This window comes from Phyllostomus hastatus, unplaced genomic scaffold (assembly GCF_019186645.2).
Source record: "Phyllostomus hastatus isolate PE091 unplaced genomic scaffold, TTU_PhHast_1.1 phas_contig_477, whole genome shotgun sequence".
NCBI classification, from domain to species: domain Eukaryota; kingdom Metazoa; phylum Chordata; class Mammalia; order Chiroptera; family Phyllostomidae; genus Phyllostomus; species Phyllostomus hastatus.
Window position 1 is genome coordinate 5,880,922 of NW_025333889.1, and position 24,882 is coordinate 5,905,803.

At 40.6% G+C, this 24,882-nt stretch overlaps 1 protein-coding gene across 4 annotated transcripts in view; it reads right to left on the bottom strand.

The window, feature by feature from the left end:
• Positions 1–6,361: 6,361 nt before the first annotated feature.
• Positions 6,362–24,882, bottom strand: part of LOC123823206 (nuclear autoantigen Sp-100-like) — a 39,637-nt gene continuing 21,116 nt past the window's right edge. For 2 of the 4 annotated variants that reach the window (XM_045845676.1, XM_045845674.1), the window contains exons 10-17: positions 21,637–21,741; positions 16,596–16,738; positions 15,392–15,439; positions 9,826–9,941; positions 9,016–9,124; positions 8,632–8,709; positions 8,288–8,419; positions 6,362–7,560 (exon numbers count right to left, since the gene is read on the bottom strand). In XM_045845676.1, coding sequence (XP_045701632.1) covers positions 7,483–7,560; positions 8,288–8,419; positions 8,632–8,709; positions 9,016–9,124; positions 9,826–9,941; positions 15,392–15,439; positions 16,596–16,738; positions 21,637–21,741 — 809 coding nt within the window. In that variant the 3' untranslated portion in view covers positions 6,362–7,482. Of the gene's footprint in view, positions 7,561–8,287; positions 8,420–8,631; positions 8,710–9,015; positions 9,125–9,825; positions 10,057–15,391; positions 15,440–16,595; positions 16,739–21,636; positions 21,742–24,882 lie in introns of those variants that run through there. The other 2 variants (XR_006786492.1, XR_006786493.1) reach the window with 2 other exon arrangements.

Here is a 24,882-nt window from a genome sequence, read left to right on the forward strand (position 1 = left end):
TGTTTTCATCTTTAGTCACAACATGTAGACTCTGCTGGCCAGAGTCTGCCACAATGTGATTTCAATTTTCTTGAATTTGTTGAGACTTTTTTTGTTGTCCTATCATGTGGTCTATCTTTGAAAATGTTCCATGTGCATTTCAAAAGAATGTATATTTTGCTTCTTTGGGATGAAAATCTATATATCAGTGAAGTCCATTTGATTTAGGGCATTGTTTAATGCTGCAATATCCTTGTTGATATTTTGTTTGGAAGATCTATCCATTTTTGACAATGGGGTGTTAAAATCCCCTACTATAATTGTGTTGCTGTCTATATCTTTCTTGAAGCCTTCCAAGATATTCCTTATATATTTGGGTGCTCCTATGTTGAGTGCATATATGTTTATAATGTTTATGTCTTCTTGATGGATTCTTCCCTTGAGTATATGAAATGTCCTTTTGGGTCTCTTTTTATAGTTTTGTTTTGAGTCTATTTTGTCTGACATGATTATTGCTAACCAGGCATTTTTCCTGTCCATTTGCTTGTAATATTTGTTTCTAGCCCTTTACTTTCAGTCTGTGTAGGTCTTTTGTTCTGAGGTGGGTCTCTTGTAGGCAGCATATGTGTGGGTCTTGTTTTCTTATCCATTCAGCTACCCTATATCTTTTGATTGGAGCATGTAATCCATTTACATTTAAGGTTATTATTGATAGGTACTTATTTTACTCCCACTGCCATTTTACCCACTCTGTACCTGTGTTCCTCTCTTTCTCACTCTTTTTCTTTCTCTTCTTAAAGCGGTCCCTTTAGCATATCTTGCACTGCTGTTTTGGTGGAGGTGTATTCTTTCAGCCTCTTTTGTCTGGGAAACTCCTTATTTCACCTTCCATTTTAATTGAGAGCCTTGGTGGGTAGAGTAGTCTTGGTTACAGGCCTTTGCTTTTTGTTACTTGGAATATTTCTTGCTCTGTTGTAGTGTTTCTGTTGGGAAGTCAGCTGCTAGGCTTTTGGGGGCTCCCTTGTATGTTCATTATTGTTTCTCCCTTAATGTCTTTAAGATGCTCTCTTTGTCTTTGAATTTTGCCATTTTAATTATGACATGTCTTGGAGTTGGCCTCTTTGGGTTCCTCTTGATTGGGACCCTCTGTGCTTCCTGGACTTGTGTGACTTTATCTCTCATCAAAGTAGGGATTTTTTCAAACAGGTTTTCTATTCCTTGCTCCTCTTCTCCTGTTATCCCTACTAAATAGATACTATTACATTTCATGTTGTCCTGCAGTTCACTTAACCCCTCTTTGTTCTTTTTGAGTCTTCTTTCCTTTTTTTGCTCTTTCCAGGAGTTTTTTTCTACCTTGTCCTCCAGCTCACTGATTTGATCCTCTGTTCCATCCAGCCTGCTTTTGATCCTTCTACAGAGTTCTTCAATTCAGAAACTGTATTCTTCATTTCCTCTTGGCTCTTGCTGATAGTTTCTATGTCCTTTTTCATGCTCATATAGTTTGTAGTAATTTCCTCATAGTTTCCCTGTAGTTTTTGGTAATTTTCAATGAACTCATTGAGCTTCCTTATAACCACAGTTTTGAACTCAGTATCTGATAGTTGACTTGCCTCTATTTCATTTAGCACTCTTTCTGAGGATTCCTCCCTTCCTTTAGATTGGGGGTTGTTTCTTGTCTTCCGATTATTTGTGAGACTCTTTTTGTTTGCTTCTGCTTCTTAAACTGATCTGTTCTAACTCCCTGAGTTTGTGGTGTGAACTTTATGGTAGGAGACCTGTGAGATTCAGTAGTGCAGTATCCTTGATCTCCTGAACTTGATGATCTTGGGATGCCCTTTATGTCGTTTATGTTGGCTCTCTGGATGTAACTGGGTTTTGGTTGTTGAGGGGTCATTCTTTGGTGAGTCCTTCCCTCCAGCTGGTTGGTTGAGGGTCACTCCACCCACCACATCTTGAATACTGTTGTGCAGGTGCAGACAAGTTGTGCTGAAGCTGATGCTTCTGCCTGTCCGATGTTATAAGTCTTCTCTCTCAGTATTGCTCAGTTGTTTGTTCCAGGTGATTTCTGCACAATTTAGTTGTATTACAGATTGATCCTGGGAAGAGGTGAGTGGCTTCCATTCACTCCTCCACCATGTTGCTGGTCTGATTTTAATTTTTTTACTCTTTCTTACTTTGTTCCTCGCTTTCTTTCTTACTATCTTCCTGTGCAATTTTATGACTTGTGGCCATATACTTAGTGTCCTCTATGATAATCTCTTGTGTATGTACTAAAGGATCATTATTTATGGTTAGCATAAGACTTACATAAAATATCTTATATCCATAATTTTATTTTAAGCTGATGAAAACTTAAATTTGACAATATAAAGAAAATTTACACTTTTATTTCTCCCACTTTGTTTATGATTATTGATGTCAGAATTTATAAATTTTTTAAAATCCTCACTTGAGGGTATGCCCATTAAATCTAGAAATAGAGGAAGGGAGAGATATAGGGAGGGAGATAAACATCAATGTGAGAGAGAAATATGAATCTGTTTCTCATTTGCACCAAGACTGGGACCAAACCTGCAACATAAGCATGTTCCCTGACAGGAAATAAAACTTGTGACATTATGGTTTATGGGATGATATTCCAACCAACTGAGCTGTACTGACCAAGGCTACATTTTTTAAATATTGTATACTGAATGATGAGTGATTATACAATAGTGTTGGATACTTTTTAAAAAAGATTTATTTATTTATTTTTAGAGAAAGGAGGGAGGGAGAGAGAGAGAGAGAGGGGGAGAGAGAGAGAGAGAGAGAGAGAGAGAGAGAGAGAGAGAGAGAGAGAGAGACATGAATGTGCGGTTGCTGGGGACCATGGCCTGCATCCCTGGCATGTGCCTTGGCTGGGAATCGAATCTGTGATACTTTGGTTCGCAGCCCACACTCAATCCACTGAGCTACACCAGCCAGGGCATGTTAGATACTTTTAATACATGTGTGTTTAGCTTTTAAAGTGCAGTTGTAGTGAATTATGTAACACCATTACAGTGTCAGAGAATCTGATTTTAGCTGTATACTTACAAGTACAGGGAGTTTTACTTATTCTTATGTTTTTTTTTAAAGATATTTGTTTATTTTTAGAGGGGAAGGGAGGGAGATAGACAGAGAGAGAGAGAGAAACATCAATGTGTGGTTGCTGGGGGTTATGGCCTGCAACCCAGGCATGTACCCTGGCTGGGAATCAAACCTGGGACACTTTGGTTCCCAGTCCGCGCTCAATCCACTGAGCTATGCCAGCCAGGGCTATTATTCCTATATTTTTATGATATTAATTAACATCCTTGGATTTTAGCTTCATGTAGGCCCTTTAACATGACTTATAATGCAGGTCTACTGGTGATGAACACCGTCAATTTCAGTTTGTTTCAGAAAGTGTATTTCTCCCTCATTTCCAAAGGACAGCTTTGCTGGGTACTATTCTTGGTTAGTAGATATTTCTTGAATATGTTGAATATATTATTCCTCTTCTCCTGCCCAAATAATTTCTGTTAACATGTCCAGGCCATAAGTTCCTTTGGTGAAGAACTTAGGGAATTACTACTGTGTGCACTTGCACACTCCTTTGTCATAAGAACTGCCATAATTTTCATCAACACCTTGGGCAAGGGAATGTTGTATTTTCTTTGAGGTAACACCTCAATCACCTGATCATCTTTCTTTAATGCCTTTTGGCAATATATATGAAGCAATATCCCCTTGGCTGCTCTGTCTTCCTTCAAGAACATCATCTGGTATTAGCTATTTCCTCAGACATGTATGGGTCGGGGTCCCTCATTGTCATTCTAAGCTTGCTTCCCACCACAGAGATTACTCATCTTGCTCTGACAGCTAAATGCTGCCATGTAGCTTCAATTACTCTGGAATCCTATCATTTCATTTGCTACTAGGGAATCCAGCTGTGTCCATCATTCCTACATTATTTCGACCTGCAGAGGACTGTTTGAGTGAGCATCTCAAGAATACAGGTGCCCTGTCAGCAGTGCATTCCTTATGCCTGTTAAGGTGGTGTATGAGGCCTTCTGAGGATGCAGCCACCTGCTGGATGGGTTTTCCAGCTATAGAGAGTAAAGCTGTGCCATTTTCCTAATGCTTTTGGATCTTTCCCATTTTGCTGGACTTGGCAAGTCTGGTATTTCTTCTTTCACTTCATCTAGTATGCTCTGTGCTTTATAGCAAGTGACTAGGAGCCACCCAGAATCATTGCCTTTAGAAGTTGCCAGACTGGTTAAGCTCTGTGGCCCAGGAGAGTGTGTCTGTATCAGCAGATCCACTCCCACACAAATCTCCTAGCACCTGCTGGTATATGTGGCCAGTCTTGAAGCTCTGTTGGAGTAAACTGTCTCTTCTAGCAGTGTTATCTAGCATATTTCTAGTTTGATCATGGTGAGAAAACTCTGCATAGTCTGAATTCAGGCAAGATGTGGGGTAGGGCATGGGTCTGTATACCATTAAGGACAAAGGACCATTTTACAGGCCTATGGGTTCAGAATGATGTAGACTTCAGAGTTCTCAGGTGCATCTATCTAGGACATCCCAGTCTGAGTTCCAGGGCTTCATGGTTTCTTTACCAGGGCCTTGACTTTGACTCAAAGGCCACCTGAGCTTAGATCCAGTCTTCTCTGAAGTTCTGCCATTCTTAAAATTAGGGGCTGTGCTAGGCCTTCCTTACTATCTGTCTTCCAGCTGTATGTAATAATTAATATATGTATATATATATTCAATTTAACACATTAGTGGAACTTAGAAATAGCCACCAAATTATATAGTTGTTATGGTTACTATTTCTCCCTTTGTGTATGCTAAACAATTGTATCAGGTCGTAAAACTATTCCCCTATATATCACTCAGTTTCATGAAGGTGAATATGTTTGTAACTACACTGCTTCAGCACCCTAGGTACTATCAATATTATTCATGTAATCATTTGGCTAGACTCCGATCCAAACTCAGAACCCCATGCTTAGAGCTGGCTGGCTAAGACCATTGTGTGCCAGGTTTCCCCAGAACAAAGCTGGTATAAAGTCTCTCTTTTTTTTAAATATATTTTATTGATTGTGCTATATTACAGTTGTCCCATTCCCCCCTTTCACTCCGCTCCACCCTGTACACCCTCTCCCACCTACATTCCCTGCTTTAGTTCATGTCCATGTGTCATAAGTCCTTTAGCTTCTACATTTCCCATTCTATTCTTGCCCTCCTCCTGTCTATTTTCTACCTACCATCTATGCTACTTATTCCCTGTACCTTTTCCCTCCTCTCTCCTCCTCCCACTCCCCTGTTGACAACCCTCCATGTGATCTCCCTTTCTGTGGTTCTGTTCCTGTTCTAGTTGTTTGCTTAGTTTCTTTTGGTTTTCATTTTAGGTGTGGTTGTTAATAATTGTGAGTTTGCTGTCATTTTACTATACATGTTTTTTTTTTAAAATCTTCTTTTCTTAGATAAGTCCCTTTAACATTTCATAAAATAAGGGCATGGTAATGATGAACTCCTTTAACTTGACCTTATCTGAGAAGCACTTGATCTGCCCTTCCATTCTAAATGAAAGCTTTGCTGGATAGAGCAATGTTGGATGTAGGTCCTTACCTTTCATGACTTGGAATAGTTCTTTCCAGCCCCTTCTTGCCTGTAAGGTCTCTTTTGAGAAATCAGCTGACAGTCTTATGGGAATTCCTTTGTAGGTTACTGTCTCCTTGTCTCTTGCTGCTTCTAGGATTCTCTCCTTCATTTTTACCTTGGCTAATGTAATTATGATGTGCCTTGGTGTGTTCCGTCTTGGCTCCAACTTCTTTAGTACTATCTGAGCTTCCTGGACTTCCTGGAAGTCTATTTCCTTTGTCAGAATGGGGAAGTTCTCCTTTATTATTTGTTCAAATATGTTTTCAATTTCTGACTCTTCCTCTTCTCCTTCTGGCACCCCTATAATTTGGAAGTTGAAACGTTTAAAGATATCCTGGAGGTTCCTAAGCTTCTCCTCATTTGTTTGAATTTTTATTTCTCCATTCTTTCCTGTTTGGTTGTCTCTTTCTTCCTTCTGGTCCATTCTATTTTTTTTGAGTCCCAGTTTCCTTCCCATCACTATTGGTTTCCTGTGCATTTTTCTTCCTTTCTCTTATTGTAGCCTGCATATGTTCATCTAATTTGTGACCAAAATCAACCAGGTCTGTGAGCATCCTGATTACCAGTGTTTTGAACTAGGCATCTGATAGGTTAGGTATCTCTTGGTCACTTAAAAGGATGAGTTCTGGGGCTTTGATTTGTTCTTCTGTTTGAGCCATCTTTTTTTTTTTTTTTTGGTCTGGTCACACCTGTTACAGTAAGGGGCGGAGCCTTAGGTGTTCACCAGGGCAGGGCACCCCAGTTGCTGGGTCGTGACATTGTATGTGGGGGCAGGGTTGAGAGGGAACAATGGTGGTTGCTCCATTCTCCATGGGACCTCAGTCCCCTCTGCTGTTTCCCCCAAGTGAACTGGGCTCCTCTGGTGCCAATTCCTATGTGGGTGGGCTTGTGCACGCAGTGGGACCCTCCAAGGACCTCCCTCATCAGGATGGGTGTCTCTCCGTGCTCCTCAATTCCCACAGATGTCCTCAATCAGTGTCCTGAGGCTCTATTTCCCAGCGCTGTGATCCTGGGTTGCTCGCCCTGCCTTGTTTTATTATCGCACTGGGTCTGCTGGTTGCCGGTTGCCACCCCTGGCCTGGGGTCTGCCAGTTGCTGCCTGTGCACTCAGGGTCCACCTGCTGTGGTCCTGTATGCCCTGGATGCCTTACATGTTCCCGGATGTCTTACATGCCGGTCCCACTGCTCTCTGTTCTCTGTGCCGCGACTCAACCTGTGCCCGGCTGCTCATCTCCGCCCCTCCTACCAGTCTGGATACATGGATCTAATTCAACTTCTTGGTTGTCCAACTTCCATTCAGATCAATTTTCTATCATTTCTGGATGTTATTCTGTTTTTAAATTGTTGTTGTTCCTATCTTGGTTGTGCGTGGAGGTACAGTGTGTCCACCTATGCCTCCATCTTGTCCGGAAGTCAGTATAAAGTCTCTTAAATAAGTGATTTATTGTGAGAATTCTCTGAGGAGGAGGAGGGTAAGAGGAGCAGGGGTATCCCTTACTTTCCCCTTCATGGAGGGGAAAATGAAGCAAGGACATGCTCACAGCTGGGCAATAGCTCTAGCTTGAGTCCCTGGGGACATGGGAACATAACTCACTGTGTATCATTGGTGTAACCTTGGGGCTGGGAACAAAACCCCAGGTTAAAAAGATATAATGATTAGGTGAATCTGGCCTGAAGCAATATACTAAGGAGAGGTGGCATCAGCAGCCAATCCTAACAGAAGCAGGGTTTCTGTTGCAGAGTTGATAGCAGGGTTCTCTGTTGCAGAGAAAATCCAGCTTGATAGCAGGATATTCAGAGTTCCAACAGCATCTACTGCACCAGTGAACTGTTCTAATTTGTGTCCCGAATAGCAAAGATTTCTTTGAAGTCCTTCATGAATTCTTCCTTTTTTAAGTATAAATATATTTGCTGGAAAAAACACATAAAAATAATGGCACTTATTATCCCTGTCATTAGACACCTTGCAATTGAAAATGATCAGAACTCTTAACAGGGTTAAGTTTACAAACACATGCAGCTAAGAGAAATTTTTGTTTCCTAAGAGCTTGGTTACTTCTTGTTGATTAGACAGAAATGGGAAATCATTACTACTTTTGAGGACTGGTACTCCTTAGGGTTTGGGTTGTTTCTTTTGGTGAGAGAAAAGTAACAATCAAATATCAGATATTTGAGTACCATCAGTGATCTTCCTTTCATGTTGCCATTTCTATTCCCCTTTGGTCACCGCTGTTAACTATATGGTGATCACATGCAAAGGACTTTGCAAGTTGAGATTTCTTAGAGGTCTAATTGAGTATATTTGGGGACAGATAAGAGGAACAATGTGGCTTTAGGATGCAGTCTCCTTTGTAGGTGTGGAGCAAGAAGGATGTGACTATTTTCAGTGGGCTCCTGTCCTCTTTACTAAAGCTCTCAAGGTCCTGGGTTCTGGGTGCAAGGCCACCTTCTGATTTGTTGTTTCTCTCCCAGGTGAGCTTAAATCTTTAGTGTAAAAAACCACTCACTTCCTGAACTCTTGCTTGTAACAAGCTCATCACAAAAAATGAGGGAAACTCTGAAAAATCCCGAGTCCCAGAAAATTAGAGCAGAAGGACTCATGGAAAGAAAATGCAACAAAAGCATGAGAACCACTTGCCTTGGGATCCCAAAAGAAATTCTCCATGGCCCACACAAAATCTTCAACTTGAGGGTAGTTTCCTTTAATTAGTTTTTTCTTGATTATGTCCAACTTCCTAAGTTTCCCTACACATTGAGAAGCCTTTCTCACCTGGTGAAAAACATCAATAGAAGAGTTACTGACATAATGCAATGCCTGTCTTCAGTGGTTTCCCATCTAATCCAGCAGAAATTCAAGGTGAAGATAAAGGCAGCTCGTGCTCTCCCTCCCAGAGGTTTCAGATCACAAACCCCATGAGAGCCCATGTCAGGGTCAGGTAACATCATGGCAGCCTGTATTGATGATTTTTTCATGTTACTTACATAATTTTCACGTGGAATACTTGGAAAAACATTATTTTCTAAATGGTAATAGACCTTTAAGAGGAGGAACTCACATTTCTGCAAAAGAAAGAGGCAGTGAATGACAAACAGCTTGGAGAGAATGAGCCCATAGGCATGTCCAGACACACACATATGACCACACCAGTCTTCTGGAAGTTTCCCCAAACTGGTATTGCTCTTGGATACTAACAGGTAATGACTGTCTTTTTTTTTCCTTGCAAATAGTTTCTGGTGAGTTTTTAGTATGGCTGAAACACGATCAGAAGATGAGGAATCATTTGGCACCCTCCCCTTCATCCTGTGACTGTTCGACTTCTCATGTGTGAGCAGAAAGGAGAAGGCTTGGGGTCACATTCAACTCACCAACTTCTCCTCAGGCCCCATCAGCTTCACCAGGATCTCAGATTTTCTGTAATGCTGCTGACATCCTGAAGAGTTTCCTATTCTGCAGAAGGTACAATTCCAACTCTTCCTGAAATGTCAGATATAAGTGAGAAAAGACAAAGCCCAGAAACAGGCACCATCACTACAGCTGCCACTGTTCACCTTTCAGGTGAATGGCAGGTAGACATCCAGTGGGGAAGAAGGGTGCCCCTTCCCTGGTCTCCACTATTCTCATTGATGACTTTCCTCCCATAGAGGGTAGCTGCAGGGGGTGAGTGGGTAGAGGGTGGTGTCAGGGTGAGTGATAGGATCTCTTCTCCCCATCTAAACAGCTGGGAGCACAGGTACCCTGACTACCAGGCGTGAGTGTCAGAGATGGGACTGTAACTTAACCCATAGGGACCTGAGGCCTTCATCATCCATTTGGAAATGTGGGAAAATAAGGAAACCAGGTCATGTTTCTTTCCTTTTCTGAATAAGCGTAGAATACAAACAATCAGCATCACCACTCTTGTGAACAGGAGTCTATGCTGGGAAAGTTCTGGAAAGGACAGTAGCAGTGTGTTGACAAAAGACACAGCCACAGGCCTCAGCCTCCCAGAGGAGAGAGGAGAACATTAATCTCTCGCTGCCAATGTCTTTCAATTGCTCCCAGGATCATACTGCTGGACCCTGTACCTCCAGCCCCACTCTGTCCCCATCAGGACACAAGGAGGAACCCCACAGGGGGAGTGTGCATGGCAGGAGGATTTTTCTATAAAAGGAGACAGGGGGCTGCATCTCACAAACCTCTTAGTGTCCACAGGTGGGAGGTGACAGTCCCCATGAAAGAATCTGTAACAAGTACCACACCTGAAGAGCTTTCCTCCATCCAGGCAGATCACACATTTGTCTGAGTTTCCCTCCTAGAAGGTAAAACAATGTCCATATCCTCATGGGCCCCTGATGACCAGGGTTGTGGAAACCTGGGACTTGTGGCATTTGTGGGAACATGCAGGGACTCTTACGTGTTTCTCTGATCTGTGAAAGGACAGCATAGAGTAGTGGTTTCAGAAGAAGGATTCATGGCCTATAGTGAAGTTCAGGGGCAGGGCCTGTGTGACCAGACTGGAGAAGTTTTTCCTATAAAACCAGAGATCCTAACACAGAAAGACAGGCAACAAAACAAGAGGATGATTTCATGGGAATCTCAATCATCTTATTACCTTGTAGAAAAATCAAGTTTCTGAAACAAAGTGATAAATCCTTATGCCTACACTTCAATGCCTGAACTGAATCATGGAAAGGTGGTATGTTGGGAAATTAATAAGATGGAATAAACTTCCTATTTTCTTGGCTGTAGGCTCCCCCTGAGTTGAAGGGCCTGGTAGGGGTTTCTGCACTATGGATTCTGGTGACACTGTCTTTGGGTTGGAAAGACCATGGACACAAATGACCATGTCTTGCCAGGGAAGATGGAGCTCTTTGATTCTGGAAGCCCGAGGAAGATCCCCCATGACTCAGCGTGGCATGTATGATATGGAGCCTCCATCTCTGAGTGTCCAGGGAGTGGGGCAAGTGCTTTGTGCTGTAAACAGAGTGGGGAGCTCTCTCCCAACCCATGCACAATCAACTGAAACTGGATTTCTTACCAGTCTCACTATGTGTCCTTTCAACCAGATTTAATTTCACTTGGAGAAGATAAAATTTGATAATATTTTCATCCAATTCTTGACTGTTATTCATTAAACCCAAATAAATTTATACGGCAGATATGAAGATGCCCTGTGTTATATATAAACATGTGTATTCATAACAAAAAACTGGCCTGTGACAGCTTTTTGTTAATGAAGAAAACATGGTGTAAGGACTAATATTGAAGTTCTGTCTTAGGTGCTGCTGTGACATCAAGTAAAATTGAGACAGCCTTGAACAACCTATCTGTATATTCCCCTCCCTATTCTGATCCCCTGGATAAGGTCTCTCAGTCAACAATTCTCCTAGTCCAGGGACCACTACTGACCTTCCCCATCCTGGAATGTCAGTTTTCAGTTCTCTGTCAGCCCATGGAATATTTCACACTGGCTAGCCACAACCTCCCATGGAATCCAGGCACCACCTCATCCTCCCCAGCCCCTGGTTGTCCACTCAGTTCCTGAAGGCAACCTTGGTGAGTGAGATCTGCTGGGCTGGCTCTGCTCTCCTTCCTCAGTCTGGGAGTAGATGTGTCTAATAACACCGGTCAATCCATCTGTCTAGTGACAGATGGCATTACTTGCAACCACAAAACAGTAGTGGGCATCTTTCCCTCATGAATAAGGCAAAGAAGAAGTGATTAGAACAGAAAACCACTTAAAAATGAAAATTAGCATTTAAATGTGAATGAGGAAATATCAGGAACTATATCAGCCACTGGTTGTTTTCCTGGTTCTGCTTTCTGAGAGAATCAAGATGTTTGAGAACCACTTGAGGGTTGTTCTATTTCAGAGAGAAACATCCTGTCTATCTTATTGTTTATTGGAGAAATTCCTCCCCTCTTGCAACCATCTGAGGTGACAAAAATGAGATTGGCCTGGGAACTCTCCCACCCTCACATCGATGAGTGCTGGGTAGGAGGGAAGTGGGTCACTGAGGAGCAGGAGGAGGCAGGGATGACAACATCCACCTTTCTCTACTGTGACCCCTTCTGCTTTCTCCAAACATGTGTGGTCTATGCCATCTCTCTCTTGGAGTTACTCCCTCAGACTCACTGATGCATCACTTTACCTTCAGTCCTTTTCCTCCAACATTTAGACAGAATCCCTCAGGTTTCCATCTTGGCCAAATCACTTTCAAAGCTGCAGTTCCATTGCTGTGTCTCCAGGTCCCCAATGTCCAGCCTGTCTCCTGACTTTGCACACATCCCTGTGCTCACACAACACCTTCTCCCGGGCCCTAAATCATACCCTAAAGTCATCCAGTCAAAACTGAATGTATTCTCCCATCTCCATACCCACTACATGTTCTTTCTTGGTGTTTCCATTTCATGAAACATACACCTTCCACGGAAAACTTGAGAATCTGCCCTGGGTCTATATTCTTGCTCATACCCCAAATCCAATCTATCCCCACTTCTCACAGTAAAATTTAAGCTTATTTGTTAAATCCATTGTTCCTTTAGGGTCCACTGCATACAGGGATGTGGAGACCCTATGAATGGTTCCAATTTAATACATAAAAAGGGGTCTGTTTCCCAAAGTCTGGAGTACATTTCTAATAACAACACACAAAGATCAGAAACACCATTCTTGAAGCCAGTGGGGAGAATAATTTGTAACACAGCTATGTTATTTCTCTTAATGTAGAAAGTAATAAAGGAGGAAAAGTCACTAAGAATTATTTTGAATCTTGTCCTGGGATTTTGGTGCAAATCTTACCAGAATCAGAAGACAGGTCATTTCTTTTATATCCATATATGAGAAAATACAAGTGCTATGGGACATCTTACCAGGAGTTCCCATTCAGTGTTCTGGGAGAATCCTGAATCACATGTCCAAAGGGGACTGAGACTGCTCCAGGATGGAGGCCTGGGAACAGTTTCTTTCTCCTCACTCTAGGGACTGACAGATTACCATCATCACTCTCCAGAAGGTGGCTACCCTTTTCCCAGAAGAACAAGGAAATAATAAAGTAAACAGTGCATAAAAATCTTGCATCCATATATTTTAAACAAGACAGGCTCTTATTTTTTTGGCTCTTTGTTTGTTAGTGCAGCTGCACATTTGAATGGTCTGAGGAGAGCATATAAAGTAATAATGTCCTGGTTCCAGTGTCAGAGATTCTGATCAATTGTTCTGAGAGGGGCATAAGCATTGGCATTTTCCTTAAATCATAGAATGAGTAACTTGTATATCAAAATTACCTGGAGACTGTTTAACCATTCTAATGTTCAAGTCATTATTCAGGGTGGTTAAATCAAAATTTTGTGTAGAGTGGCATTAAAGCAATGTTATTTTCCAAGGGTCTTCAGGTGTTTCCAGTACAGCCAAAATTCAGATTTAGCTTGAGCCAGTGCAGTTATTAATACATGAGGATCTTATGATTCATTGTTGATGTGCCTGTAATATCTATCCCAGCAAAGATTATTATTACCAGGAGTGAGAGTACTCTTCCTGGAACAGTTGCCTTCTCTTCCTCATGGACTCTTGGCTACTGGTAGTATGACAGGACCCTGTGGATCTTCGTTATCAATCAAGGTCTTAAGAATCATGCACGTGTCCCAAAGAAGAAGTCCAGCATCTCCAGCAGCTCTTCTAAGCCACCACACTAATGATAAAATGAATCCTAGGTCCTCTCTACTCCAATTCTTCTTCCAGAAGGTCAGCCCCCTTTCCATTCATCTAAATCTCAAGATGGCACCTGGCTGACTTTTCACAGGAAACTGACCACTGTGTACTACACTTGCGGTGCTTTTGTACCTTCAGTGGAATGACTTGGCCTCCTTCCTTTCAGGCAGCCTCAGCTTTTATCTCCACCCAGGGCAGAGAGGACATAGACTAGTGTGGTCCACTGGCAAGTGACCTGAGAATTGTCATGTCATTGCCTGCCTCTCAGGACCCCTAGAATCCCTGCTTCCCAATAGTTATTCTTCCATGGTAGACAATGAAGTTGGAAAAATCCTTTTAGGTCTGGGATATTATGTCAACCTTCTTTATGGACATTGAGCATTTCTATGCACTTGATAATTGTATGTTTAATGAGTAAATAAATGAATATTGTTCACTTCGAAAAAGAGATTTAGCAAATTTTAGCATATAATAAATGGTTGTTCTGGCTGAGTACTTCAGATTATATGACAATACACAGCAGCTGTCACCAGAAAGTATAAGTGGCCCTCATCAGGAGACAGGAAGCTGTCATGTGGTATCAAGATTGACAGTGAAGTTTCCTGGAACCTGGGGCTCCATCAACAAGAGAAGTTTTGGAAGATACAGAGGATCCACCAAGCTATCCTGAAATCTGCCACTGTGAGTCACTTTGGTTCTTGATCAAAAGACACAAAATATACGGAAAATTGAACCTGCTTGATGCGAAGTGCTACACCCATGGATAAGGATAGAACCTGGGGGCTGGAAGTTGCTAGCTCCTTCAGGTAATCCAGATAAGGGAACTCTGCACCCATGGAGAATGGTAGAGACTTTAAAGTAGTCACTGACAAGATCCAACAGTAATTTCTCTTTACTAATCCCTGTGGGTAAAATGTCCCAATGTCTGGGTGTTTAAAAGACCCAGAACATCAGGTAATGTAAAGGCCTGGACCTCACATTCCCAGTGTTAGATGAATTCCCAGTGACCAGCTCTGTGTAAGTTAATGTAGAATTCACATTCTGTGAATGTCCTGGGTGGCCATTTCTACCTGAAGTGTGTGAGAATGACACCTTGCACCTTCCCCTCCTTCTCAAATTCTCATTCATTCTCGAATTTCAAAAAACTACCACTTTATCCTGAATCTATGCTGTTCATTATATATGTATTTATTGCCTCCACAGCCTTCATCCACAGAGGGAGAAACCACTTTCACAGATAGAAAGGAGGCCTGCACAGACCTTGAGGTGGAGCCAAAGAGGGTATCAAAGTAAACAATTTTCCAGGTCAGCCCCTCATGTAGGCTACATCCCTCTCCCAAGAGCTCTGTCCCCAAAATTTTCCCCATGAATATTTTTCCAATAATTTCTGCTTCAGAAATAATTCTGTACATCTGTGTGTATATTTTATTGAAGGATGGAAGAAGATGTAAAAAATCAGAAGAGAAATATGCCCTTAGTTTCCTCTCTCATGAAGTAGCATATAGTTTCATATCTGTCCCAGGATACACTGTCTACTAGAGGGGTTCATCTGGATGATGGGGAGCAAACGTTACCCTATCAGATTTCATTAAAGTTAGAAAATAGTAAGGTTTACAAAAACAAACAAAGAAACCAAAAAACCTGGGATTGAGTTGAAGATAATTCTGTTGTCTTATTAAGAAATGTTTTTATGTATTTCCTAATTATGTTTGCTTTTATAACTTTGATAACTTTACAACATCTGCATCTATAGCTTAACTCAGCTATGAGATCTATTTTGATGGCTCCTTATCAGTCCCATCTGAAATGGTTTACAGCTCACAGATAACCCGGCATACAACCTAAGGTTCAATGGAGCAACTCTGAACCCATGCAAAATAAAGAAATACATACACACGTACATACATAGGCACATACATACATACATACATACATACATAAAGGCACAGGAGAGGAGAAGAACAATGTTAATTAAATAACCGGGAAACCATAAAAATGATGCATTACATATACCAGCTATATAATAAGAACCTGTAGAAAGTCATAATCACCTTTTTTCCCTTGCAAAATGTTTTTGGAGGAGGAAGTAGAAGTCGAAGCTGAAAGATAAAAAGATCCAAGTTGATGCTTAGGCTGTGTTTAATTCTGTGGGTCTGACATTACAACCTCCTCATAAATATTTCTACTCAAACTTCCCACTGTCAGCTCAAAGCAAGGTGTCTAAAGGAGAAATCATCTCTCTCCTCATCTGTTCTCCTAGATTCATCAGTGGAACCCAGGCATTCATCTTTAGAAATATTTTCCTTGCTCTTGTGTTTTTTTTTCCTAAGTTTTCAGAGATTTTTCTTCACAAGTTCTTTGACATCTCTCACCCCCTCACCATTCCCACCAGTGCCACTCACACCTGCCTCCTCACACCAGGCCTATTCAACCAACACACATGTCCCACTTCTACAGTATGTCAGACACCTGGACAGTGCTGGGCAGACAAAGAAGGGCACACTCGGGAGGGGTCTAGAGAGATGAAAGGAATGCGTGGAAGGATAAGAATAAAACATTGTGAGAAGGGCCTTAATAGTGGGTTCAGGGGGCCTAGGAAAGGGATGACCAGGGCAGGTCATTCAGGGAATATTTACAGAAGACTGACAACTAAGCTGAACGTTAAAGGGTGAGTATAAATTTCTAGGGCTGAAAGACAGTGAAGTCATTTAAAATCCCCACATAGTCTGAGATACTGTTTTAATATGTCATTTCACACCTCAGGAGACTCCCTGGTTCTGCACTGTATATGTTATCAGTTTAAACTCCTTAGCCTGACATTAAATCCTTCTGCAAATATCCCAAATCAATGGATTGTGCTGTTTCATACACAGTCCATCTACCTCAACCTATGGAGTCATGTTTATTCATGGTTCTGGTTTTTACACAATTTTTCTCTAGAGTGTCTTTTGCTACTTGTTTGACTGCAGACAGCCTTCTTTCTTTCAGTACCTAAAGTTGTCTGCCAGCACCTGGGTCAGAGTGACCTTTCCTTCCTCCAAGCTCCTACATCCACCCCGGCAGAGCCCCTTTGAAAAACTGATGTGCTACCTTGTACTGAGGTATGAGTGTAGGGAGCTTTCCCCTGGGGAAAGTTTAAAACCAGGGGTCTTTGGGCTCTAGCTACCACTCAGCATACACTGGGTGAGCAAATAGTGACCACATCCTTAACCACAACAAGGAAAGTCACACCTCCTGCCCCTGTCACTGAAATACCTCCATCAGCTGTTTTAGGGTTTTTCCACTGCAGGTCAGGCTGGTCTTCCAGTTACTTGCTTTTTCGTAGCCTCCTCTGACTTCAAATTCCCTGGGAGTGAACCAGTTTCCATCTTCAGTTCTTATGCACTTCCTTGTGGCTCCTGTAAGACCAGGGTACGTTGATGCTGACACCTCTTTGTCCTCAGAGCTCAGAGGTTGGCCTCCCACCACTTTGGAACTGATGTCACCCAATCTGGGTTCAAGATCAAAAGCAGGAGAGTCTGACCTCCCCTTTCATGCTGCAGAACCCCCAAACCTAGTCTGTAAGTTCCCTCCAAGGAGACTTGCTGCTTTGAATTAAAATCTCAAGTGGGGGCCCTGTTGTTCACAGTAACTTAAGGCAACATCCCTGTTACAACACTTTTCTTTGAGTTTACCGTCATCATTGAGCAGATATTTTCCTTCCTTGAAATTTTGGGTAGTTGATTTTAAAGTAATTATGAAATATTAATCAGCAGAAAATTTAACTTTTTAAAAAGATTTTATTTATTTATTTCTAGAGAGGAAAAGGAGGAAGAAAGAGAGAGAGAGAGAAACATCAATGTGTGGTTGCTGGAGGTCATGGCCTGCAACCCAGGCATGTAGCCTGACTGGGAATCGAACCTGCGACACCTTGGTTCGCAGCCTGTGCTCAATCCACTGAACTACGCCAGCCAGGGTGAGACAATTTAACTTATATGTGAAAGATAGTTATATACTTAACAACATTATCATTAGATAAAAGGAAATCAAATCCACAATGAGATACTACATTATAAGCACTAGGATAGTCATAATGAAAAATACAGAAAAAAACAAGTGTTGGTGAGAATGCAGAGAAATTGGAGCCCTCAGATTTTAGTGATGGGAATATTAACTGGTACAGTGCTGTAGAAAATAGTTTGTTTGTTTTTCTCTCTCAAATGCAAGAAGAGAGAAGACTCTCAAGCTTTTTTTTATGAAGCCAGTATTATCCTAATTCCAAAACCAGATAAAGACACAACAAAGAAAGAAAACTACAGGCTGCTGGTGAACACAGATGCTAAAATCCTCAACAAAATATTAGCACACCAGATCCAGCAATACATTACAAAGATCATACACCATGATCAAATGGGATTCATCCAATGGATACAATGATGGTACAATATACACACATCAATAAACGTAATGTATCACTTAAACAATATGAAAGAGACATGATTACATTGCAGATATTTGAAAAGCATTTGATAAACTACAACATCCATTTATGATGTTAAAAACACTCAGCAAAGTAGGAATAGTGGGAGCATACTTCAACATAATAAAGGCCAAATATGAAAACCTATAGTCAACATCATACTCAATGGGCAAAAACTAAAACTTTTCCCCTTAAGATTAGGCACCAGACATGGGTATCTGCTTTCAATACTTCCATTCAATATAGTATTGGAAGTTCTACCCACAGCTATTAGACAAGACAAAGAAATAAAAGGCATCTAAATTGGAAAGGAGGAAGCAAAACTATCACTGTTTGCAGATGATATGATAGTGTATACAGAAACCCTATAGAATCCGCCAAAAAATTACTTAACCTATTAAATGAATTTGGCAAAATGGCAGGATACAAAGTCAACATTCATACATCAAAGGTATTTTTGTACCCCAACAATGAAATATCAGAAAAACAAATTAGAAAAAATCGCATTTATGATAGGAACAAGAAAATAGAATACATAAGAATAAACTTAACCAAGGAAATAAAAGTTCTGTATTCAGAAAACTACAGAATGCTGAAAAAAAAAATTAAGGAAGACACAAATGAATGGAAGCATATACCGTGTTCATGGATTGCAAGAATTAACATCATTAAATTGTCTATACTACCTAAATCAATCTATAGATTCAGTGCAAATCGCTATCAAAATACCAGTGACATATTTCACAGATATAGGACAAATATTTCAAAAGTGTATATGGAACTGAAAATGACCCCATATAGACTCAGCAATTTTGAGCAAGAAGAACAAAAAAGGAGGGATCAGAATACATAATATCAAACTATCTTACAAGGCCACTGTAATCAATACAGTCTGGTACTAATATAAGAAAAGACACATAGATCATTGGAACAGAATAGAGAGCCCAGAAATAAAGCCATGTCTCTATGGTAAGTTAATATTTGACAAAGTGGGTGGGAACATAAAACGGAGTGAAAACAGCCTCTTCAATAAATGGTGTTGGGAGATCTGGACAAATATGTACAAAAAAAATGAAACTAGACTACTAACTTATCCCATACACCAAAATAAACTCAAGATAAGATAGATAAAAGAATTAAATATAAATTATGATACCATAAAAGTCCTAGAGGAAAACACAGGCAGGACAATGTCAGATATACCATGCAGCAATATTTTCACTGATATATCCTGTAAGGCAAAGGATATAAAGGAAAGAATAAACAAATGAGACTACATCAAACTAAAGCTTCTGCACCGCTAAAAAAAATCGACAAAGTGGAAAGGGAACCAACCATATGAAAAAACATATTTGCCAATGATACCTCAGACAAGGGTTTGATCTGCAAAATATATAAAGAACTGACATGATTTCACACCAGGAAGACAAATAATGCAATTACGAAATGGGCAAAGGACCTGAATTTCTCCAAGGAGGACATACAGAGGGCCCAGAGACATATGAAAGGATGCTCAGCATCACTAGTTATCATAGAGATGCAAACTAAAACCACAATGAGATACCATTTCACACTAGTCAGAATGTCCATCACAAACAAATCAACAAACAAGTGCTGGTGAGGTTGTGGAGAAAAGGAAACCCAGGTACCACACTGTTGGGGGGAATGCAGATTAGTGCACCACTGTTTAAAGCAGTATGAAATTTCCTAAAAAAACTGAAGATAGAACTGCCTTCCCATCCAGTGATACTACTGCTGTGATTATATCCTAAGAACCCTGAAACACTAATGAAAAAGAACCTATACACCCCAATGTTCATAGCAGTGTTATTTATAATAGCCAAGTACTGGAAACAGTCTAACTGCCCATCAGTAAATTAGTGGATCAAAAAAGGTGGTACATTTACACAATGAAATATGCAGCAGCAGAGAGAAAGAAGAAACTCCTGCCCTTTGCAACAGCATGGATGGAGCTGGAGAGCATTACGTTAAGTGAAATAAGCCAGGTGGTGAAAAGACAAACACCATATGATCTCACCCATATGTGGGCCCTAATCAACAAAAGTAGGAAATGAGCAAAATAGAACCAAAGACTTGGAAATAAGGAATAAACTGACAGTGATAAGTGGGGTGGGGGAGGCAGATGATGGGGAAAAAAGAGGAATAGACAAGCAAAGGAACATGAACAGAAGATTCATGGATGCAGAGAATGGGAGGGAATTAACTGTGGGTATGGGGGGCATGGGGTAAGGGAAAGAAATAGGGAAAAAGGCAGGACAACTATAACTGAACAACCTTAAATTAAAAAAAAATCTTTCCTAATGGTGTGGCTCAGTGGTAGAGTACTGGCCTGCAAATCAAAAGGTTGCCGGTTCAATAGATAAGTCAAGGCATATGCCTGGATTTCAGGCCAGGTCCCCAGTAGGGGGCATACAAGAGGCAACCACACATTGATGTTTCTCTCCCTGCCTTTCTCCCTCCTTTTTCTTCTCTCTAAAAATAAACAAATAAAGTCTTAAACACACAAACACACATATATAATCTTAAACACACATATATAATTTTTCTAAATAATAAAAAATATAGTTTGTTTTTTTCCTCAATAAATTAAACATAGAATCACATATAATCCTGCAATTCCACTCCAGTGTATATATCAAAAAGAATTTTAAAAACATGTCCACAAAAACTTTACACAAAACAGTATTATCCATGAGAAACAAACTGAAAGATAAATGCAATTTATATATGCATACCATGACTTAATATATTATAAGACAATAAAATGAATGAAGTAAAATACATGGTACTATATGTATGAACCTTGAAAACATCACATTGAGTGAAGGAACCAGTCACAGAAAGGCAGGTATTATATGAATTGATTGATTTAAAATGCTTAAATAAACCCACTTATAAATCAGAAAGTAAATTAGTGGTTGCATTGGATGGGTGATGGCCTAAGGTAAAAATGTTCTTTAACAGCTAAGAGACATCCGGTTTTCTTTAGTGGAGGTCAGAGTGTTCTAAAATTAGATTGTGATGATAGTTTTATAATCTTGTGAGTGAACAAAACAAACAAACAAAAAACTCAACATTGAACTCTACACTCTAAACAGTGAATTGTATATTTGAGTTATATCTCAGTGAACCTGTTCAAAAAATACTTAAGATGAAACATTTATTTATATTAGTGTTCTTATAGCTGTATTAAAATAATCTGATATGAAGTTCATCATATAGATAATAATTAAAAAGGTTTTTAACGTTAAAATCAAAACCACTTTATATTCATATGTAAATGCACTCTCAAAGTACAGGAGGAGGCCAGACTTGTAATTATTATCCATTTCTTAGATGGGAAGTTTCAGGCTCAGGAAGGTCCCAGTCTTCACACTGTCACTCTCAGCAGAGCTGAGGCTGGGATCAGGTTTTCTGACTCTAAACTCTGTGATCTCACTACATCTAACAGCCTCTTCTAGTAGTGATTACCCAGATGGGATACAGGATGTAAACATGGAGGCTGAGGGCCTCTTCCCTGTTATATTTGATTCAAAGTAAAAAAAAAATGCAGTATTTTGAACCCTGAGACAGACATTCCTGTACTTCTCTTTGTTTCTTTGGGCATCCTCATGGGCACTTCCATGAGGGGGGAGTACTGCATATGCTCCACTGCTTAAAGTGTAAAAATATTATCTTAGGGGTCCTTCCTTCTTCTTTCAAGCCATAGTGGGGCCTCAGTTCCTTGAATGACAGGAAATTCACATGGGTCATTCCATTACTTCATGTGGTTCCTTCACAGAGGGGTTGCAAATTAAAGTAAACCTTGAGACCTACCTCGTTCCAATTTCCTCCTAATTAACAGCCCCTTCATCTCCCCACAGGCCACACGAAGTATTTGAGCACGAAAATTCACAAACACACCTGGCTGCTGTCTTGCCCCTGAAAGAGAAAAATTTCCATTTTGTCTCATTTCACAATTGCACAAGGACAACTCCCCTGCCCTGCTCAAGTCATTTCTGCAAAGTCATACAGTTGGAAAACTTTATTCCACAAATCTCCAGAGTTTCAGAGCCATTCTTTCAGTGACATTGTTGGTACATAACCACAGAAAGTCTACCTGCATTACACCTCTCAAACCCTGCACAATCAGAATGCTTTAACAGAGACACCAGGCGTCAGCACAACTGTCTTAGCTCCCCATGTAGTCAGCCCCCTGATTCTTATGGGGCAGTGACTCATGCATCTGCTGTCCTGGTAAAGGAAGCTCTGCAGCTGTGCTATTTTCCTGAACTAAGGTCACTGGAGGCAAAGTCCAAGACTGTACCTACCTCTTCCTGTGTGAGCTCTGACTCAGGAGCAGGGAAGACAAAGATGGAGTGACCTAGTGGAGATGATGTCTGCTTCCTGTTTGTGTTCACTGCTTTGCCTCATTTCTCCCCCACATTAGCCTTCTCCAGAGCTGAAAGGGGAGCCCACAAAGCTGTAGCCAATCTGGAAATTGCATGGCTGGCCAGATCATTTGTAGTCTGATAATTGTGTGCCCTTTATCAAAAGATATACCCAGTGCTCTTGATCATCTAAGCCTATGACCTCATCTCCTCCTGTCCACACACTTCCCTGTTACGGCTCTTTGGACATTGAGTGCAGCTGTCCCAAAGGAAGGCAGAAATAAATCAGCTCCTTCCTGCATGGTGATTAGGACAAAGTGGGAGGCAGATTAATGGTGTTACAGAGACCAATTCTGAAAATGCTGGATTCTGTTTTGATCCTTGCTGGTAATGCCTCATCCTTTCCCCAAACAATGCAGAAGGTGCAGTCATTGGAGTACCCAGATGATTCAGATTTAATTTTGGTGATCTTTTAAAGAAATGCCTTCACCCTTCTTGTGTCTGACCCTTCTGGGTGAAATATCTGAGTGAGTAATAGTATACACAGGTTTTGTAACAGTGAAAGAATAACAAAGATCCAGGAACCTGAGGAGGAAACATCTAGGAAGTAGGGGAGGTAGAGAGGCATTAATGATATCTGTCATTCAGAGCTGCCCTGAGTCCTCCTTAGAGAATGAAACCACCTGGTCCAGGTCTTTCATCACAGGGATGCTGAGTCTGCCACTCAGCACCTGATCCAAGGAAACAGGGGCTGGTGTCAGCATCTGAAATCCCATGCAGAATGTCTCTGGGCAATGTCCCCACACAGATTCTTAGTCATTCAGTGGAGGGTTGTGAAAAGAACAAATGTGACCTGGCTGGTGTCATGAACATAGGAGGCAGATTGGATAGACTGTCTTCAGGCAGTGACCTTCCCTCCATCCTGCCACATCAAAGACTAGAAACAATGAACAGAAGCAAAAACTCATTAAGACCTATAGCTGGCCAGTGGCCCAGACTAGAGGACATGCCTGTCCCCCCACCTGCCAACTGATGTATATACACATCCTGATAGACCTCGACAGTGGTGAATACTTCCCTTTCAGGACACTGTGTTCACTTGTCTCTCTCATGCAAACATGGTGACTTGCACCATAGGAGTGATCACAGGATCCTAAAGCAATTGTGGTAGAAGGAATTTGGTAAAAGCTGCAGGAAACAACTGAATGGATTGGGGCTCAGCCTCTCTTGGTGATATTAATCAGAGTGGCTGGTGGAGTGGTGTCCTCCTAGGAACACTGCCAGACTCTGCTGGGTGGGGCGAACCTGTTGGGAGGTCATTTTCTGTGGCATTTCCATGTGCCTCATGGTATCTTTTCAAGGAATTTTGATTAAGAAACAGTATTGCAAGCTAAAGTTAGTGTTGTTACCTGATCAATATAAAATAGAGAACACCTCACCCCTGAAATATTTCGGGATAGTTGATTGTCCCTCCTCTCCCCAGGGGAGAGCTCCTTATGTTCCAGGGTGATGGTCATGTTCTGCATCTTCATAAAGATTGGATTTTACAAGGAGAATACTTTAGGCATAGCTCTTAATATTTGTGTATCTCATTATAAATTTCATGTCAAGAGATGAAGAAAAACACTGCAAACTATTGCAGTCTAGTTGATACTATGCATGCTGAAGGGATTGGAGAGAAATGTACTGATGCCTGTAGATGGAAATGTTTCAAACCTGAGGGATGGATAGGGAAATGGATAGATGGACAGAAATGTGATAAAGCAAGAACAGTGAGTGTTAATTTTGCATTGATGGGAAAATATTTTGATGTTTATGGTAAAATATTTCAGGTTTTTAGTAGCCTTAACATTTTCATACTTTGATAGTTGAAAAATAATGTTTTGGCAAGAAAAGAAGCTATTAACCAAAAGGCGACAGTTAAAAATCCAAAAAAGCATTCATCAGCCACACAGCAGATTCTAAAAGACCAGTCAGTAATCATATTGGCATACTGAGGAAAAATTTTTGTTTAAAAATTCTTTCAAATTGAAGGCAAACTTGCACATACAGCACTGGCAGGTTTGCCACATAGACAACCCATTAATATAACCAGGTATTAATTCCACTAGACACAAAGTAAAACCAAAGGAATGAAACAATGATAAGTGTATATAAAAATGAAAACATCATTTAAATAAATATTGACGCCAAAAGATAATAGTTTCAAAATTTAAAATTAAAAGAAAATAACAAAGTGTTAAATAACAATAGCTTAATGATGGAGATGGGATGTTCAATTTGAGAGAATTCATGCTGAGATCCTTGGCATCATTTGAGATTAGGGCATAGTTAAAAAGATTACAGAAATCTTATCTCCATTTGCCAAAGCAGCAGAGAAAAAAGGTGGAATATGGAACTGTACCTCTCAATCAATCAGTATGCAGGAAAAAGACATAAAAACATACAAATGGAATGGATAGCAAGAAAATACAATACATAAGTCCACACATAATAGGAATCATAATAAAAGCAATAAATAAACTTAACTATTAAAAGATTATAATTATCAGAAAAGATTACAAAACACTAAATGTCATTATAAAAAACATAAACCGTAGAGGAAGACTTAATAAAAGTGAACATAAAACATAAAACAAATGTAATAATATTAGCACCCTGAGTAAAGGTTTCAAAGCAAAAAGCATTAAGA